The sequence below is a fragment of the Hyperoodon ampullatus genome (assembly GCF_949752795.1).
Source record: "Hyperoodon ampullatus genome assembly, chromosome: 1".
Classification (NCBI taxonomy): Eukaryota; Metazoa; Chordata; class Mammalia; order Artiodactyla; family Ziphiidae; genus Hyperoodon; species Hyperoodon ampullatus.
The window spans coordinates 192,733,498-192,754,485 of NC_136914.1; the positions used below are offsets into that span (position 1 = coordinate 192,733,498).

The following is a 20,988-nucleotide window of genomic DNA, read 5'->3' on the forward strand; positions in this document are numbered from 1 at the left end:
TCTGGTATAAATTCCTAAAAGTGGAATTTATGGGTCACTGGTTTGTACATTTGTAATTTTGATATTTATTATGCTTTTTAGAGATTATGCTAGTTTACTCACCAGAACTAATGTATGAGAACAAGAGAGTATTTTTCTCTGTACTCTTATCCACAAAGTAGTATTTTATCATATTTTTTTGATATTTGCTAATTTGACATGTAAATAGTGTATCTCAACTATAATTCTAACTTGCATATCTCTAATTAGGAGTGAACATTTTTGGTTTAAAATTCATTTGTATTTTTTTTTCCTGTGGTCTGTATATTCATATTCTTTGTATTTTAGTTTGGGTTATTGTTTTTCTTTTTATTATTGCTTTGTGGGGGCTTGTTACATACTTAGGAAATTAACTTTTTTTTTTTTAATTTAAGGGTGATTTATTTTACTTAAGGGTGGCAGTGGGAATAGTCATAGATTTCTAATGCAAAGCAAATACAAAAATCAAACAACCATAAGAATAATGAAAATCTAAATATGAAAAGCTAATCTTTTAGGAGAAAAATAAGGAGACTATCTTTTTTTTTTTTTTGCCAGTGGTAATGGATATGTAAGGATATTGACAACAACATTGGAATAGCAGAGGAATTGAAAATGCTATACATTGATCAATGGGAAACTAGCTAAATTAATTATATTGCATATACACAATAAAATACCATGAAGAAAGCAAACACACACATATATATATAGTCTTTGGTTGAACCATATACCATTCTAAGTGCTCTACATTACATATACTATCTCACATAATTTCCCGACAATACTACTACTATTCCATTTTACATATGAGACAAGAAGTTAAATAACATGCCCAAGATGACACATATATATATATATTTTTTTCCTACGTCATAATATTGACATTCAGTCCAGTAATCTTCCACTGTAACAGCTCCTTTACTTTGCAGTGAAAATTAATTTGTATATTTTCTGGAAATTAACTTTTGAAGGATATTAATTGTAGATATCCCCCTATCTCTCCCCCACATTGCCATTTTTCTTCATTTTGATTATGTTCCTTTTTTTTTGCCTTGGAGCAACTTATTTTTCTTTTATGACTATTGGATTTTGTATCATAATTAGACTTTTTTAAAAAGCTGAAGTAATTTTAAATATTTTTTATTACCTTGAGTTAGTTACAAAAGAATACTTAAATGTGTAAGGTCTGAAGAATATTGATACAACAAATGCTTGTGGGTCTCATCCATTTTCTATGTTTCCTACCCCCACTGAGTTTACTGTAATGAATGTTTTGTGTTTATCTTTTTTTAATCTTTTAAAAATATAAGTTAAATCATATTTTTTTTTATCTCTAAACATTATGTCATGTTCTGAGACATTTTCACATCATATTCCTGACATTTATATATGGTTATAATTAATCACTTTCACTGCTGTGTAATACTCCATGTGTGACTATACAATTTAGTTATCTATTCTATTGACCATTTAGATATTTCCGTTCTTTGCTCTTAGAAACAGTGATCCTATTTAATACATGCCCTTGGTACACATGTGTAAGAATTTATATAACAAGGGGTGGAATTGTTGGGTCAGAGAATGTAAATGGGTATCTTATGGTTTTAAGTTGTATTCCTCTGATAACTAATGAAATGGAGTGTCTATTTGTGTTTTTATTCACTATATGTCTGTTCCAGTTTTCACTCTGTGAAATCCATTTGTTCATATTTTCTTTTAATTTTGCTGTCCTTTAAAAAATTATTATTGTGTTGGATTTCTTTATTCTTGGTTCTAATCCTTTGTCAGTAAAATATATTGCAAATACCTTCTAGTTTACCTGTTGAAAGTCAGGCCTCCTCTTTCTATGAATGTCCTCAAAATAAAAGCCAGTTAGTGCTCCACTTATTTCTGTGATTCTTTTTTCACTTAATTTTTTTGTTATCTCAGTATTTCCTATTTTTTTGTTAGTTCCTCAGTGCTTTTAAAAAGATTTAAAACATTTTTTTTATACAGCATTTTTTGTTGTTTTCAACAGAGGATTGGTTACTTTCTTCTAAACTACCTGACATTGAAGTCCTGGAATAATTTTTTATTTAGCATAAGAAAACTCTCACAATAGTATAGCATTAATGTAAATTAAAAATGAATGGAAAGAATGAGTATGAACTTTTTGATTAAATAAATTATAATTTTCATGACTATTAGGCCTATACTGGTAAAGGAGACGCTCCTGCTGTGGACCTGGTACCCTCTGTGTCCATTTTTTTTTTTTTGTGGTACGTGGGCCTCTCACTGTTGTGGCCTCTCCCGCTGCGGAGCACAGGCTCCGGACATGCAGGCTCAGTGGCCATGGCTCATGGGCCCAGCTGCTCCACGGCATGTGGGATCCTCCCAGACCGGGGCATGAACCCACGTCCCCTGCATCGGCAGGCGGACTCCCAACCACTGCATCACCAGGGAAGCCCTCCATCTCCTTTTTCTGTGAGCAGAGGTTCATTTTTTTTTTTTCCCTGCCAGCTTCTTAAGCACTCTGATACCTGGAAGCTTTGGCCTAAGACCTTTTGATCATTTATAATGATTTGTACAGATATTTAAATTGTGTTTTCCACTGCTTTATTAGTGGTTAAGTTCCCTGATTCATTGTTAGTGTATTTATTTAGCAGGATTTTGATTTAAGTGCAGTGATAAGTACTAAGTTTTTATGATAATATGGGAAAATGCTTGTGTTATAATGTTAAGTAATAGAAACCGGACCCAATTTTATATATATAATAGGATTAAAAATTTACAAACAATTCGTATAATAATATAGACTGCAAGGAAATATAAAAATATATATTTTGATTATTTTAGGTAATGGCATTCTAGGTAATTTTTTAAAAGGTCTACTTATTGCATTATTTCTTATAATAGATATGAATTCATTCATAATAAGGGAAATGTAATAAAATTTTTGATTAATGGAAGAAAAATCCAAAAAATACCACCATACATAAAATGCAAAATATATGTTGTTTCTGATAATTATACACAGAAAGTTTCCAGGCCACGCAACAAGTATTTCAAAGTGGACTAGATTAGAAATGTAAGACAGTAAAGATGACCTAAACTGTAATTAGGCATAGGAAAATGTTTAGTCAGATCAGCAAGTTAAAAATCATAATTTGGAAAAGCACTTGTTTGTCATTCAGAAGCCTGAATAATTTGCTTTCTAGGAATGTAATTTTTGGATTGTTTGCTTTCTAGGAATGTAATTTTGGCCAGGGCAGCCTTTTTTTCTCCCCTCATTGGATATAAATTACTTACCTTTGGATTTAGTGTAGATTCTGAACTTGTAAAATAAATTTCGAATGACATTTCGGTTTTAACACCTCAGGATCAAGACTAGAGTTTCTGTAGGTGGTAGACAGGCTTGAAAGCTTTATAAATTCTGGGCAAATGACAGGTAAATGGATTAAATTACTCCAAAATATAAACTGCAGTCCTAGCCCTATGCACCTTATTGCCTTTTGTTAGGTTCCTTTCACTTAGCTAAGTAGTCCAGAGGGAACTTCGGATTTACATTCCTATTATCAGTCCACATGTTGTTCATAGTATCCTCAACAAAACAAATAAGGAAATAACCATTAGGCTGTATTTAAGCCTTCATACAATTTCCTCATTTCTATCAAATGTAATGTATGAGCAAGGCTTGTGTAGTTTGATTTCGAATTACTGGTTGTGAGATCTGGTCTACCTCTCTTGACTTTACTACAGGATAGGCTGGAACACCATTCCTTTGTCTTTTCTGATCTATTTAAAAAAGATTTTTTTTTTTTTTGGCTGCGTTGGGTCTTCATTGCTACGCACGGGCTTTCTCTCTAGTTGTGGTGAGTGGGGGCTACTGTTCGTTGCTGTACGTGGGCTTCTCATTGCAGTGGCTTCTCTTGTTGCAGAGCTTGGGCTCTAGGCACGTGGGCTCAGCAGTTGTGGCTCACAGGCTCTAGAGCACAGGCTCAGTAGTTGTGGCACACGGGCTTAGTTGTTCTGCAGCATGTGGGATCTTCCTGGACCAGGGATGGAACCCGTGTCCCCTGCATTGGCAGGCTTATTCTTAACCACTGCACCACCAGGGAAGTCCTCTTAAAATGTTTTTTGTTTTAGATTGTTATAATGTAGGTTGTTTATTTCTATTAAATGATATCCTGGCTGAAGATTCTTGGAGTATAGAAACTTCCTGGTTTAAGATACTATTTCTGAACACCATGATTATCAGTAAGCATTATCAAACATGGTATAATTGACTTGTGTTCATAATGGAGCTAGTTACTCAGTTCTTTAAAAATGGCTTCTTTTTCCAATTAAAAACTTTTAATTATAATACATTATTAGGAAATTTTTTTAAATTAATTAATTTATTTTTGACTGAGTTGGGTCTTCCTTGCTGCACGCAGGATTTCTCTAGTTGCGGCGAGCAGGGGCTACTACTTGTTGCAGTGCACGGGCTTCTCATTGCGGTGGCTTCTCGTTGCGGAGCACGGGCTCTAGGCATGCAGGCTTCAGGAGCTGTGGCTCACGGGCTCAGGAGTTATGGCTCGCGGGCTCTAGAGCGTAAAGTGGCACATGGGCTTAGTTGTTCCATGGCATGTGGGATCTTCCTGGACCAGGGCTCAAACCCGTGTCCCCTGCATTGGCAGGCGACTTCTTAACCACTGAACCACCTGGGAAGCCCGGGAAATATTTTTTAAGAAATGAAGGTAAAAGTGAAAGGCTTCTCCCCAGTCTCATTTCTCTCTTCTTAAATATGACCACTCTTGACAGTCAGTCCTTCTGTGTTCTTTTAGATCTTTTTATATGCATTTTACATAATAAATACATGTAAGTAGTGCTTGTATGGTTTTACTTTTATAAATGGGATCAACTATATATAAATAATTGCTTTTAAAATATAATTTTAAGATTTTTTTATAGCAGAATTTAGGAGGTATCTCCTTTTAAGTAATGTTTTATTATATAGATGACTATTTAACATTCCTTGAAGGGTGGGTATTAATAGTGTTTTCTGTTTTTCAAAATAAACAGTGTATCATGTCAATGCTAATAATAATAGGAGCTTAGTCTGGATTGGTTGTTCTGAGTTTACATGTATCATCTCATTTAATTTTCACACAAATATTAGGGATAGGCATTTTTTTAACTTCCATTTTATGACTAAGGAAGTAGGCATTGAGAGAGAACTTGTCCAAGTTAGAGCCAGGATGGAAACTGAAGCAGTCCTTATGTGCATCTTGGTGCAACACGTAGTTTCTATATATTATTGGCAGACAGTTTATATCTATAAAATTGATGAAGATGGTGTTTATTACTGGAAGTCCCATATTTTTGAACAAAATAAGCCAATAAAAATAAATATTATTAATGTATGATTATAAAAGGAATATATATTTATTGTAGTAAATTTGGAACATACAAAAAGCCTAAAAAGAACTGTAAAAATCACCTGAAACCAAACCCCTCAGAACTACTATTATTTTATTATAATTTATTTTTATTATTTTATTATTATAAAAAGCATGGAGATACCATGCTTTTTATGAAGGGGAACTTTGTTCAATTAACTTCCTTCAGTTTTTGAGATCTCTAGGATTGGTATCATGGAAATTGGACTAAAGGTGTACATAGATTACCTGCTATCTCTCCTCCCTTCCCCTTCCCTTTCCCCTCCTCTCTCCTCTAAGATTTGCATACTAATTCATAGTGCTTTTTGATTTCTTTAATAGGTTTATAGAATTAAGTTACCAGTAATACCAAAAGTCAATTGACCTTCACTTGCATGGGTACCTTATGATCTTGTAATTGTTCCATTTTCATTCTCTATGTGCCATTATTAGCTTTTAAAGTATTTCTTATATTACTGGATCACATTACTTAATAGATCTTGGAAATCTGAGCCAGTGTTTTTCCCCTAGAGTATCTCTATTGATTTTTCCATGATAATGATTTTGCTCTTGCATGCAAGGGTCTATGTTGTTTCTTTTTTGAGAGCACTTACAGGGTTTGAGAGTCTTAAAATATTGTAAAAAGAAAATGGCCTCTTCATATGTATCTCCCTTGGAGTATCAAGAAATTTTCTGGTAATCTGAAGCCATATCATGTATGTTAGAATCTGTAATTTTTCTAATGTGATTTAAAGGACATGAATCTTTGAACGAGTGGCCATGAATCTTAAACAAAAAACGATTAGTATTTCTAGAAATATTTAATTTGATTTATTACTTTGTAGGTATCTGTAATGCGTGATGAGGAGAAATTGTTGAGGATTAAAATTAATGAACTGGAGAAAAAGAAAAACCAGTGTTCTCAGGAAATAGATATGAAACAGCGAACCATTCAGCAACTTAAGGTAACAGTTTTGTTTTTAAAGGTGATCAGTGTTTAATTAAATGTATCAGTTCTTTTTTTTTTTTTAAGTAAGAAATGGATAGTTTTATTTGAGCCAATCTGAGGATTATAACCTGGGAGACAGTCTTTCAGAAAGCTCTTAAGACTGTTCTACCCATTAGAGGTCAAAGCTGGGTTTACATACCTTTTGAGACAAAGGGTTATACATCAACTGGTATATTGTTGACAGTTTACACAATCCAGATCTGCAGTACAAAGGGAGTAGTTGGTAGTCATGGCCCCTTTCACCATAAGAAGGAAGGTTATCTCCTAAGGCTTTATCTTGCTGGCACCAGGAGAAAATAGCTCTTTACAATCCAGCAGGCATTCCTGTGTCTTCTAAGGAAGGGTTAATGCAGATGCATAATGCACACTAAAGTGGGGTAGGGGGTGGGCACAGAGAGAACTTTATATTTGAAAAAAATTTTTTTTTCCCTTATCCTGCCTTAAAAATGTTTTGTTTTATCACAACTTAGTGAGAACTCTCAGGTGGTAAACCCAGCCCAGTTGTCTGGTCAGGGTGCGCAAGCAGCACTGCTGGGGTTGCAGCGGAGGTGTGTTTGCATTTGTGGTCAGGGAAGGGCCCTGCGGGGTCAGGGTTAGCTGGGGAGCCCTGCCCGCAGTGCCCGAGTTCGAGGCCCCCCTCCCCACCCTGGATTTCGGTGTCCTGGGCACCGTCTGGACAAAAGGTGGCTGCAAAGTGTGGGCTGCGACTCCCAAGCACCGCACCCTCTCCTCGGTGGAGCCGACTCCACAAACCCCTGCTTCTGGGTCTCAGACCAACCCTCTCTCCATCTGTCGCTGCAATAGGACGTCCCAAGGTTTAGGGAGATTTCCAGTCCTTGGGAGCAGGGTTTCAGGGGGACTGTCTCCTGGTCTGCCTGCATGTTCCCCTACACCCACAGAACAAGAGTCATGATGTTTTCAGGAGACTTTTTGGAAGCCTTTAGGAAAAAAAGCTGTTAAAAAAATCCTAGGGACTTAAGGGTCCAGTAAGATCCCACATGCAGCAGAGCCCGTGCTCCATAACAGGAGAAGCCACCGCAATGAGAAGCCCACACACCGCAAGGAAGAGTAGCCCCCGCTCGCCACAACTAGAGAAAGCACGCGCACAGCAACGAGGACCCAATGCAGCCAAAAATAAATAAATTTATTAATTTAAAAAACTCCTACTTTCAGGAAGACAATTATTTCATGATTCCAACACCTTAGGGGACTTTGGGGAACAGCTGTGAGTACTTGGTGATAACAGATGATTTCAGTGTCAACCCAAAGGTATAGTGAGGTTTCAAAACAGATTGAAAACCTGTTACACTGCACCCCTATGGAGCCAGACACCATCTGTTGATAAGTTCTTTCCATCACTGTCCGAGCACCTCCGTGGTTCTCTGTCTGTTTCCGTCCCCTTCCTTCCACCTCCATCGCTCTCAGTCTGTTTCCCTCCCTGTCCGTCCATCTCTGTCGTTCTTCGTCTTTTTCCGTCCCCGTCCGTCCACCTCCTTCGTTCTCCGTCTGTTTCCGTCTCTGTCCGTCCACGTCCATAGTTCTCTGTCGTTTTCCTCCTTCATTGTTTGTCTCTTCACCGTCTTTCCATCTCCAGCTGATTCCATAATAGTATTCAGAGATTTCCAGGTTCTGTAATGATTATTCTAAAACTTACAAAATGAGAAGATATTGCTGAAGTTAGGTGAGAGAAGGAGTGCAGGTTGGATTACCTGGCAGGTTAAAACTAGAACGGAAGGATTTCCAATGCCCAGAAGTTAACCTTGCGTCCTTTTCAAACCTCCCAGCTACTTTTTACATATAGGGCATGTGGGGATCCTATTTTTTCTGCATTTTGAGTTTACTGTTAAGGAATTTATTTATGGTTTTCTTTGTTCCTCCCACATTAAATACATAGTAAACTTTCATATCTCTCTCTTTATGCTTTTTGTGTTGTGTAAGAGAACATACATGCTAACTTGAAATGTTGAGTGAAGAAGATGATTTGGCATTTTGGGGGTAGATTAAAGGTTTAAAGTTTGGAGGTTTTGTTGTTTTTTCTTATTACCACTCTCACCCTGCCCTTTTCTCTGAGGTGAAACAAACTCGGGAGCTTGAGACTATTAGTCAGCCTTCTAGGAGACAGATTTCAAACAATATTAAGCCCTGTTTTCAAGTCCCACTATTAAATAATGGGGTGTAGTTAAGTTACATTTGCATTTAATTCATATTCTTTCATTTTGCAGGACCAGTTAAGTAATCAGAAAGTGGAAGAAGCTATACAGCAGTATGAGAGAGTATGCAAAGGTCAGAAACAAACCTCTACTTCCAGTACTAAAATGACTGCAAAATAAGTAGTTAGAATAACAATTGGTTTAATATTTTCCTTTGAAAATTGTAAAGTTAAATAAGGGCAACATAAGATGTAACTTTATTAAAAGAGAAAAGCATCGATTCTAAAGAGTAACTTACCACCGTAAAGTTTATCCTTGGAGAAGTAAAACATTAAGAAATATTCAGTCAAGGCTTCCCTGGTGGCGCAGTGGTTGAGAGTCCGCCTGCCGATGCAGGGGACACGGGTTCGTGCCCCGGTCTGGGAGGATCCCACATGCTGCGGAGCGGCTGGGCCCATGAGCCATGGCCATTGAGCCTGCACGACTGGAGCCTGTGCTCCGCAACAGGAGAGGCCACAACAGTGAGAGGCCCGCATACCGCAAAAAAATAAATAAATAAATAAATATTCAGTCAAAGCAACATTGATTTCTAGGTAATGGCCAGTATTTTGTGAAAAATAAAATTAAAGTTATATAGGTCACAATGAATGGAATGGATTTCTAGTCAAAATAATATAAAGATTACACTTCAAATAAAGTATCTTTAAAATTAAAAAATATTTTTTAAATGTTTTTAAAAACTATTTAATACTTTAGATTCAAATTGTATGTGCTAATTTTTTTTCTCAATTTGGATTGATTTTTTTAATTTGAAATATTACAAAATTATCTTTGTAGATTATATATACATATTTCTGTTCATAAAATTATGCAGATTCCTCTCCTTCCCATCAGTCACCCCTTAACTTCTTAGTTGTGTGAGTAGTAGAGCTGGGATTTGAACCCATGTCTGTTTCAGTCTTAAGTTCCAGACTGTCTTCACTAATTCATGCCTTTTGTACTTGGCCAACTAAAGAGCAGGGTGTAAGACAACAAGATTATTACTTATTTAGATGACTTGGACTTTTGTGGGGTTCAGTTGGATCAGTAACTTGGATGTGAAAATATATCTCTGCACACAGTCCTATTTTCTCCTACCTTTTTAGGCCACTGTCCTCTAACATCTCCTATTTCCATAATCTTTTTTGAGTTTCCCTTTACTTTGGTTCCTTTGTCATTGTTGGTAGATGTGAATAGATATTCTGAAAAGCATTCTTTGGACCATGATATAGTTTTTATCGTATTTTAATTTTTTCTTTCTTTGCCAGGTACTGAGATGTGTGGCATAGGCCCATTTTGAGTACTTTTAATCTTCCATCTTCTCCATGCTCTTTAAACTTTCTCCCAGATCACTTGTAACCTACGTATTTTCAAATCTTATAGCTTTTTGCAACCTTTCCTTTATTTTTAATTATTTTGAATTATTGTCTATTCTCTTTCATTTTCATTTTTTAAATAGTATTTATTGTGTATGAGCATATTTTTTCTAAATATAAAGGTAAGGTGTAGCTTGCCCCCTTTTGAAACTCTTACCTCAGCTTTTGTGATCTATTCTTCGGGTTACTGCCTTTCTCTCAGAGTGAGCCTCAGCCACTTCGACAAATTTCCTGATTAAGCCATCATCATTTTTTTTCTTTTTATTTTCTCTCTTGAGAGTTCATTCACTCTTGTGATTTTAAGTATGTATGAGACATTCCCTGACAAACAAAAAAGTGCATTTTTAGCTCTTGAGGCTTTCCCTGGCTTCTCTATTTCTATTTAAATACTGAATGCCATTCATTTAGCTATCTTATTTATTTTTTAAAATGGAGATATACATAGCATAAAATTTACCCTTTAAAAGTGTACAGTATGGTGGATTTTAGTAAACTCACAAGCTCGTACAACCACTACCACTATCTAATTCCAGAACATTTTCATCACCCTAGAAAGAAACCCTGTACCCATTAGCAATCACTCCCCATTCACACTTCTGAGATAACTCCAATCTCTGCCTCTGTCTTAACATGGACATCTTCCCTCTGAATGTGTCTGTGTCTTCACCCTATCTGTCTCTGTCCAAATTTCCCTCTTCTTATAAGGACACCAGTCATATTGGATTTAGGGCCTACTCTAATCCAGTATGACCTTATTCTTAACTTTCCTGAGATAAAATGTAAGTTATTGGAGGCAGTGACTGATATAATAATGCTCTTGTTTCTTTTACTGTTCCTACTTTTCAAATAATAGGTGAATAACCATTAGCGAAGTTAACATTGGTATCCTGGGGCTTTACTGATTGCTATCTAGATACTTAAACTCCTTCTTTTGAGCCCTCTAATTTAGAGCAAAAGATAGGGTGTAAAAGGAACAGATTCTTTGAATAAAATTATAATTAATTGTATAATCTGAATATATTTGCAAATCATGCTTTTTGAAAGAAAAAGTTTTAGATAGAATACCAGTACTCCTTTAATCCTAAAGAGGAATTCTGTTTCATTAGCTCCCCTGGCAGCTTACATTAATGAACAGAAATACTGAAAATTACTCGTTAAAATTTTTTCTCATTGTTTCGTTTTAAGCTTACTTTATATTAAGCATTTTTAAGGGAGCCATCTTTTGATATTTGTGTCATTTTTTCTGTCACTTTTAGTGCCCTGAGTTTGAGCTATGCATTTATAGATTCATCACCTCCGACATTCATAGCAGTCTTGGTAAGAGGTGTCAGAAGTGAGCCCTGCTACCATGTGTCTATCACCAGAGACGATAAACCAATCTTTCCTCATTATCTCTTTCTATCAGGCAGGATTAGAATAGATTGTTTATAAGCCATTATTGTAGTCATTTTTCAAGGGCCAGAAACAGTTTTGGTAAGGTTATAATAGTACAGTTATTCCTGATGAGCTGGTTTTAAAAACACTAGGAGTAAATATTTGGCTTTGAAAATTTTTCTAGAAAAAATAATTACTTGAGATTTAAAAATTAAATTTGGGATTGAGAATTTATTGTTTTTAGGAGGTAAAAGTTTTAGTTTTGGTTTGAGAATATTAACACTAAAAGTAAGTGTTTTGACAAATAATGTTTTTTTCTAAATCCCAAGATCTGTGTTATTAGTATGGGCATACCTCAGAGATGTTTCATACTCGGTTCCAGACCACCACAATAAAGTGCAGATCATAGTTAAGCAAGTCGCACAATTTTTTTTTGGTGTCCCAGTGCATATAAAAGTTATGTTCACACTATATTGTGGTCTGTTAAGTGTGCAATAGTATTATGTCTAAAAAAACAGTGCTCATACCTAATGAAAAAATACTTTATTGCTAAAAAATGCTAACCATCACCTGAGCCTTCAGGGAGTTGTAATCTCTTTGCTGGTGGAGGGAGGGCCTGGCCTCGATGCTGAAGGCTGCTGGCTGATCAGGGCGGTGGTGGCTGAAGGTTGGGGTGGCTGCAGCAGTTTCTTAATGTAAGACAACAAGGAGATTTGCCGCATCAGTTGACTCTTCCTTTCATGAACAATTTCTCTGTTGCATGCACTGCTGTTTGATAGCATTTTACCCACAGTAGAATTTCTTTCAAAATTGGAGTCAGGCCTCTCAGACTCTGCCACTGCTTTATCAACTCAGTTTATGCTATATTCTGAATCCTTTGTTGTCATTTCAACAGTCTTCACCAGGAGTAGATTCCGTCTCAAGAAACCACTTTTCTTGTTCATCCATAAGAAGCAACTCGTCATCTGTTCAGGTTTTATCATGAAATTGCAGCAATTCAGTCACATCTTCTGGATAACTTGCTGCAGCTTCTACATTAGCACTTGGCTGCTTCACCTTGCACTTTTATGTTTTGAAGACAGCTTCTTTCCTTAAACCTCATGAATTAACCTCTGCTAGCTTGAAACTTTTCTTCTGCAGCTTCCTTACCTCTCTCAGCCTTTGTAGAATTGCTCTAGATTAGGCTGTGACTTAAGGGGATGTTGTGGTTGGTTTTGATCTCCTATCTAGGCCACTGAAACTTTCTCCATATCAGCAATAAGTCTGTTTTGCTTTCTTATCGTTTGAGTATTCACTAGAGTAGCACTTTAAAGTCTCTTCAGGAACTTCACTTTGCATTCACAACTTGGCTGTTTGGTGCAAGAGGGCTAGCCAGTCACGGCTTTTGACATGCCTTCCTTACTAAACTTAGCTTAATCCTCTCATTTCTAGCTTTTGATTTAAAGTGAGAGACCTGTGACTCTTCCTTTCACTTGAACGCTTAGAGGTCACTGTAGTGTTACTAATTAGACTAATTTCAATATTGTTGTGTCTCAGGAACAGGGAGGCCCGAGGAGAGGGAGAGATGGGGCACAGCTGGTCATTGGAGCAGTCACAGCACACACAGTGTTTATGGATTAAGCTTGCTGTCTTACATGGGTGTAGTTCATAGTGTCCCAAAACAATCACAGGAGTAACGTAAAGATCAGTGATCATAGATCACTGTAACAAATACAACAATAATGAAACAGTTTGAATTATTGCAAGAATTACTAAAATGTGATACAGAGGCAGGAAGTGAGCAAATGCCATTAGAAAATGGCACTGATAGACTTGCTTAATGCAGGGTTGCCACAAACCTTCAATTTGTAAAAAACACAGTACATGTGAAGCACAATAAAGTGAAGTACAGTAAAATAATAGTTTTTATTATTTTTATTAATAGTTTAATTATATTGAAAATTTTTACTTTAATCTGAAAAGATTCCTTTTCCATCCATTTATTCTTGCATTCATCCAAGCATCCATCTGTACATCAGTTATTTAGTTGATCCTTCATATATGCCAGTACTGTTCTAGACATTGAAAATATAGCAGTGAACAGGACAAAGTTTCTACGTGGAACTCATATTCTATTATAGTTAATAAAAGTGTATTTTAATTTTCGAAGAACTCAAAAGAAAAATTGGATATCTAGATGTAGATGTTAGTAATTTCTAAAATGTTCTTTCCAAATTTTTAGATCTAAGCGTTAAAGAGAAAATAATTGAAGACATGCGAATGACCCTAGAAGAACAAGAACAAACTCAAGTAGAACAAGATCAAGTGCTTGAGGCTAAATTAAAGGAAACTGAAAGACTGGCCACAGGTGAAACAAGATTGCTTAAATATCTCAAAGCATACTCTTTCATTTTCTTTATTTTCCTAGATTTCTTTCCTTTTTAAACATAGTTTAGTGTTTATAATAATTCATAATGAAAAAGTATTTGGTGTGTTTTTGGAACATCCTGTCACTTGTCATTTTGCATGATGATGAAAATTGTTGTACCTAAGTCAGAGAAGGAATAAGGACACTTTCATAATAACCGGATGATAGCTTGCAGTGCTCCCCAGATGTTGAGAATAAACTTTCAACTGATTTTCACCTCTGTATAGCAACTGGTATCATCTTACATGTTTATCTCAATAAATACTCTGACTCTATCCTTCAGAATACCATCAGTGGGTTGTTTTTGTTTTTAATTTTTGAGAACATGGAGTTTCCTATATATTGGCATGCATTTATACTGTATAGTCAGAACACTATTCAGTGGGTTATTGAGAGGTTTTTGTAGTTCTTCTCTAAGAATTTGGTAAGCTCTTAGAATGGTCTCGGTTCTATCTTGGTCTGTGTACTTCTGCTTCTGGGCTCTGCTGATTCTTGTCTGTATGCCATGCCACATACAGCTCTATGTGGTATAACTTTTGCATGTACTTTAAAAATAATTTTATGTTTTCAAACCAGAATTGGAAAAATGGAAGGAAAAATGCAAAGATTTGGAAACCAAAAGCAATCAAAGGTCAAATAAAGAACTTGAGGATAACACAGATGTACTTAATATAAAGCTCAGTAAGCTTCAAGATGAGTTACAGGTATGATTTTTATCTATATATGTAATTGTATCTTTATATATATTCATTATATTTCTCATAAAAGGATAATTTAGTAAATATTTTATAATTAATTTAGATATGGATGAACCAGTAGCTGGGAAATGTTAATATATAATTTTTCAGTATACACTCAAGTGACACAGGGAAGAAATTCCCAAGATACAAGCTACTAAGTAAGTGCCAATGAAAATGCAGTGGTTGGGTCTTCAGTTTTACATATTTAATTTTTAAATCATCACTTCTTATGTCTTTGTACTTATTTTCTATGCTTTAAACTTCTAACTCATCAAATACTGCTGTGGAGAAGATGACTATTAGGAAAATTATTTTGATTATTGTAAATTTAATTATTAAGCTGGAAAATAATAGAGTTGAATGTCTGAACCCTGGAATACATTTGAAACTATACTACTACAGAGAAGATATTCTGTTTTGTGTTTATATGTTTTTCCATGTTTAGCTTTCACATACTATGTGTAGAATACAACATATGGGGGAAATATATTTTTAATGGGACTTAAAAATACTATGAAAAATTTTCTACATTTTATTTATTAGAAGTTGCAATCCAACTGTAGTTTTGGGATTGAAGAAAACATAACAGTGATTTTGAAAAGACTGCATCTACATTATTTTCTTAAATTCAGGCTGTATATAATCAGATACTGAACAAATACAAAAGAAATCAGTTACTTTCTTTTGTAACAATTATATACTTTAGAATTTACCCTTTCCACTCCATTAATTATGAAAAAAATAACATTAATTTCATTGAGAATGTTCATATTAAGGAATACCAGTATGTTCTACGTTGTTCTAAAATAATGTGATCACATATCTTAGATAATAAACGGGATTTTTAAATACATAGCTTTTAATGTATTACTGTTTTTGTTTCAAATGAAGTTTTACTTGAATTTTGAATGTATAAATCTGACATTTTTGAACCCAAAGGATCTATGGAAACCTCTTTGAAATTTACTGATCAACTATATTTTCTTTTTTTTTTTCTTTTTTCTGTTTTTTTGCGGTACACGGGCCTCTCACTGTTGTGGCCTCTCCGTTGCGGAGCACAGGCTCCGGATGCGCAGGCTCAGCAGCCATGGCTCACGGGCCCAGCCACTCCGTGGCATGTGGGATCTTCCCGGACCGGTGCATGAACCCATGTCCCCTGCATCGGCAGGCAGACTCTCAACCACTGCGCCACCAGGGAAGCCCCAACTATATTTTCTGTCCAGCTGTTCCCAATGTTCCTTAAACTAATAAATGTTTGCCCTGTTGCACAAGTTATTCTTTATTTGGCATCCTGTATACCTAGGAAAATTTTATTTTTGGAACCATACAATTAGAAATGACTACCATAAATCAATTTTTTTTTAATCTGGCATTTAAGAAGGCTTGGTTCTCTGTAACTCTTTCAGAAATTTCAATTGTTTCTTCTTAAGCTCACTGATGATGGAAAGTCCTCAAATTCACTTTATAGCAAAATAAAGTTTATAAACGAAATAACTATTTAGGATAGCAAACCAACAGTGTTCTTTTGATAATCTGAAATAGCCTCAAATCTTGTCATTATTTAAAGAAAAACACGTTTTTAACTTTTTGAAGAGGTGAAATGAAAAGTGCTGGATTACATGGAAATGTTATAAATACAGATTTATTAACTGCTTTTGAAGCATACGATAGTTACTTATGCTATTTATACATATAGGAATCTGAACAGAAATATGAAGCTGATAGAAAAAAATGGTTAGAAGAAAAAATGATGCTTCTCACTCAAGCAAAAGAAGCTGAGAATCTACGAAACAAAGAGATGAAAAAATATGCTGAAGACAGAGAACATTGTTTGAAGCAACAAAATGAAATTGTTGGTAACAATTATACTTTCTCTTCTATGTATTTTGCCTGCTTTCTTTGGTTTCTTAAATTTTTCGCTGGGATTCTTATATTCTTATCGGTATCAACTTGGTTGCGTGGTTTTGTTTTTTGTTTCTTTTTTTTCAAAGGCAGTTTGTCTGTTTGTAAGATGACTTTTCTAGCCCATTTTATCTTGAAGTTCTTATTGTTGGGAAAATAATTATATCTCAATATTTAGATTCAGAACTTAAAAATCTCTTCTTTTGACTGCCACAGGGTTATCCCTACTGTATTGTAAAACATTTACATTTTGAACTGTAGATTCTACTAACATGGTGTTTATATTTTACCTCATAAGCTGACTTTATCTGGTCTTTTTTTTTAAGTCAACTAAATAGTTTCTAGAAGACAATAGGTAGAAATAACTTTCAGTTTTACATTGACTGGCTCTAGTTCTTAAGTGATTCTATCTTAGCTTGTTTTTTTTCCTCCTATTTAAATCTACAACTTAATCTGTTTGACACTCAATCAGAAAAAAGAAGTTTAAAGTCATCATTGATCCAAGGAAAGCTGTTGAGTAATACATTAACATTATTTTTAAATGAAAAACGAGTTCTCTATTTACAGTAATAGTAACGTGGCAGTATCACATTGTCATCTATTGGCATTTCCTTTGTTAATGACAGAATTTTACTTATACCAGCTAAACTTTCCTATACAAACAGGAATATTAATTTTCAATAAATTATGGATGATTTTTTCCAATGATTTTTAAAATTTTTTTATCTTTTTATTTTGAAATCATTTTATTTCCAGAAAAGTTGCAAAACTAGTACAGGGAATTTCTATATACCTATCACCCAACTTCTGATGTTAGATCTTACATAACAATAGTACAATGATCAAAACCAACAAATCAATATTATTATAGTACTGTTAGCTAACTTATGGACCTTACTAGAATTTCACCAGCTTTCCCACTGTTTTTTTCTGGATATAGGATCTAATCTGGGATACTACGTTCCATTTAGTTGTTGTGTTTCCTAAGAGTCTTGACTCTCTTGGTCATGTGACAAGTTATGTGAGACTAATACTTGTCATTACTACAGCAGTGAGATGGCAATATATTTCACTTCATGTGCGAACTCCACATGACTGGAGGTGCCTTCAGGAAGTTCTGGGTTGAGCCAGATTGTAATGCTGTGTTTATCTTAACAGGAAATGTTGCTGCTGGTTCTCGTTCTGTCCATAGCCCATCCAACCTTCCTGGACAGTAATAAGAGGCAAGAAGTGAAATCAAAGCTATTGGCTGTCATAGTCAGTCACTCTGCCTCCAACCCAGGAACGGGCCTACTTTCTTTTCCTAATCAGTAGTCCCTTTAGCAGCAATGCCAGCAAGTAAACCTCCTTTGAGTTTTTAATCCTAGAGAAAGCTAGCTTTCTCCTTTCTCCCATATATTTCTTTACAATCATACCTAGGATATGTGTCTATGATATTTAAGAAATAAATTGTTGATTTTTTTTTAAAGCTTTTAAAATTGTAACATACATAACACAGTAAGTAAACAAAACAAACATATAGTTCAATGAATTATTATTATAAAGCCAGCCCCCACTTACCTACCACCGAGTTTAAAAAATAGAACCCTCTTCTGAATGGTAATAACTGTTCTGTCTTTTAATGTTAAACTTTAGTTTGGCTCATTTATGAATTTTATATAAATGAAAACATATAAATACATAGAATGCATTTATTGTGTCTGGCTTCTTTCACTCAGTATTATGTTTGTGAGGATCATCTTTACTGTTGCAGGTAGCTGGAGTTAGTCTATTTTAATTGCTGAATATTTCAGTGTATAAGTATACCTCAGTCTGTTCAATTTAAAGTTGAATATATGTGGATTGTTTCCTGTTTTGGGCTGTTAATGTGTAAGATCTCCTGTTAACATTTTTATATATTTCTCTTAGTGCACGTGTGTATACATTTCTATTGCCTATATAGCCAAGAATAGAATTGCTAGTTGATAGGGTAAACGTATGTGGAACTCTAATAGAATGCCAGACTGATTTTCAAAATAGTTGTATCCATTTATACTCCAACTAGTATTGTTGGATGTTTAGCTTATTGGCTCTGCCTGTCCAAGTCCCCTTGCTTATCTTCTATTGGACTATCTTTTTTTTTTTTTTATAGGAGTTCCTTATACTTTCTGGATAGGAGTGTGTTGCAGTTACCTTCTTTCAATCTCTGGTTTACTTTGCCTTTTTAGAACAGAAATTCTTAGGTATTGTAATTCATTTTCCCAATCTTTTCCTTTATGAACCTCAAGGGCATGAAGATGTTTTCCTACATTATTCCTGAAAGGTTTGGGGTTTTACCTTTCGTATTTAGACCCTAGAATTAATTTTTGTGTTGGAGTGAGATGGGGTAAAAGCTGTTATTGTCATTGTAAATGTGTATTAACGATCGACCTGGTAGTACATATTGAAGAAACTGGTTTTTTTTTTTACTGCTCTGCAACTTTTGTCATAAATCAGTTGTCCAAGTGTTAACTTTCATACATTGTGTGAGATTAAGATTAAGGTTTTTTCTTTTTTTCCATTTGGCTATTCAGTTGTTCCATCACTCTTTGTTGAAAAGACTGTCCTTTCCTCCATTGAAATTCTTTGGCATTTTTATAGAATATCAATTGACCATAACATTTGTGGACCCTATCCTCTGCTTTCTGATGTCTGTGTATCCTTACGCCAATATCACAGTCTTGATTATTATTATTATAGTAGGCTTGAAATGATGTAGTGTGATTGCTCCTACTTTTTTTTTTTGCGATATGTGGGCTTCTCACTGCTGTGGCCTCTCCCGTTGTGGAGCACAGGCTCCGGATGCGCAGGCTCAGTGGCCATGGCTCACGGGCCCAGTTGCTCCACGGCACGTGGGATCTTCCCGGACCGGGGCACGAACCCATGTCCCCTGCATTGGCAGGCGGACTCTCAACCACTGCGCCACCAGGGAAGCCCACTCCTACTTTGTTCTTCATTTTCAACATAATTTTGACTGTTATGTCATTTGCATTTTCCTATTATTTTTAGAGTCAGCTTTTTCATTTCTATCAGCACACACACACACACACACATGCATGCACGTGCACGCTTGCTTGGATTTTGAAGTTGCTTTGACTCTAGATCTTTTGGGGGAGACCTGGCATCTTAACAATATTGAATCTTTTGATCCTTGAACACAGATTCTCTCTGTTTATTTAAGTGTTTTTTTATTTCTTTCAGCAATGTTTTGTAGTTTGTCATGTTTAGATCTTGCACATATTTTCTTTAATTTACCGCTAACTATTTCATGATTTTTGAATCCAATGAAAATGGTATTTTTAATTTTCATTTCTCTATTGTTTGTTGCTATTAGTTTGTCATTTGTTTTATTGTAATTTTACCATCTCATTTCTCAAATATTGGGGGAAATGCTAGAATTAGTTTAAAAGCTGTAATTTTTTATTGAAAGAAGTGCCCAATGTGAACATTTAAGATATATGAAGGGGGCTTCCCTGGTGGCGCAGTGGTTGAGAGTCTGCCTGCCGATGCAGGGGACACGGGTTCGTGCCCTGGTCCGGGAGGATCCCACATGCCGCGGAGTGGCTGGGCCCGTGAGCCGTGGCCGCTGAGCCTGCACGTCCAGAGCCTGTGCTCCACAACGGGAGAGGCCACAACAGTGAGAGGCCCGCGTACCGCAAAAAAAAAAAGATATATGAAGGCATTATGTGTTTGGCTTTATAAGTAAATATTTTATCGAAACTTGACTACGTAACTTGTTATATATCCTGTTCACAGTTGTATTTATTGTGTTATTTAGAAATTCAAAAATTTCTTAGATTCATAATTTTGCAAGGTTTATTTTAACATTTTGTCCATATTCTGTTTAGGAAATGCTTGAAGCACAGTTGGCTGAGAAAGATGGTAACCTCCAACAGTGGCGGGAAGAACGCGATCAGCTGGTTGCAGCTTTAGAAATACAGCTGAAAGCACTGATCTCCAGTAACATACAGAAAGATAATGAAATTGAACAATTAAAAAAGATCACATCAGAAACTTCTAAAACAGTCAGTAGAATCATGTTCTTTCTATGCCTTTTTAAATTAAACATAGGAAGTATTCAAAATTATTTAATTGATTAACTTTTAAAGAATAAAAATGTAAGTAGATCAGTGGGGAATCATAGTTTGAAAAAATTGTTTGGATATTGGTCATGAATTTTGAGTTTTCAGAGTTTATCAATATGGTTGACTCATCAATGACTAATTGAGAAATAGTGACTAATTGAGAAATAGTACTTTCTCCAATATTTTGGTCATATCTCTCAGATAGAATAATTAGAAAATAAACAACTGATGATTTAGTCCCTAATCTGCCTTTAAAATGTGGAAATGTGACTCAGCATGAACGCTTGGTGATATTTAAATACTTGAACCCATCCTAAATTTATGATAAAGATACAAATTGTTTTTGAAAATAAGCATAATGGTGAGGAGATGTGAGTCATTCAGGAGCTACTTTCCCCCCCCAACCCTGGCTGCACCACACGGCTTGCAGGGATCTTAGTTCCCTGACCAGGGATCGAACCCAGGCCC

The 20,988-nt window shown here is 35.4% G+C and overlaps 1 protein-coding gene across 1 annotated transcript in view; it reads left to right on the forward strand.

Annotated features, from left to right (window-relative positions):
• Positions 1 to 20,988, forward strand: part of KIF20B (kinesin family member 20B) — a gene marked incomplete at its 5' end in the record, with an annotated part of 69,238 nt that overhangs the window by 37,126 nt on the left and 11,124 nt on the right. Inside the window, 6 exons of the mRNA XM_079712601.1 lie at positions 6,266 to 6,385; positions 8,652 to 8,712; positions 13,590 to 13,715; positions 14,352 to 14,479; positions 16,212 to 16,367; positions 20,284 to 20,460. Coding sequence (XP_079568727.1) covers positions 6,266 to 6,385; positions 8,652 to 8,712; positions 13,590 to 13,715; positions 14,352 to 14,479; positions 16,212 to 16,367; positions 20,284 to 20,460 — 768 coding nt within the window. The remainder of the gene's footprint in view (positions 1 to 6,265; positions 6,386 to 8,651; positions 8,713 to 13,589; positions 13,716 to 14,351; positions 14,480 to 16,211; positions 16,368 to 20,283; positions 20,461 to 20,988) is intronic.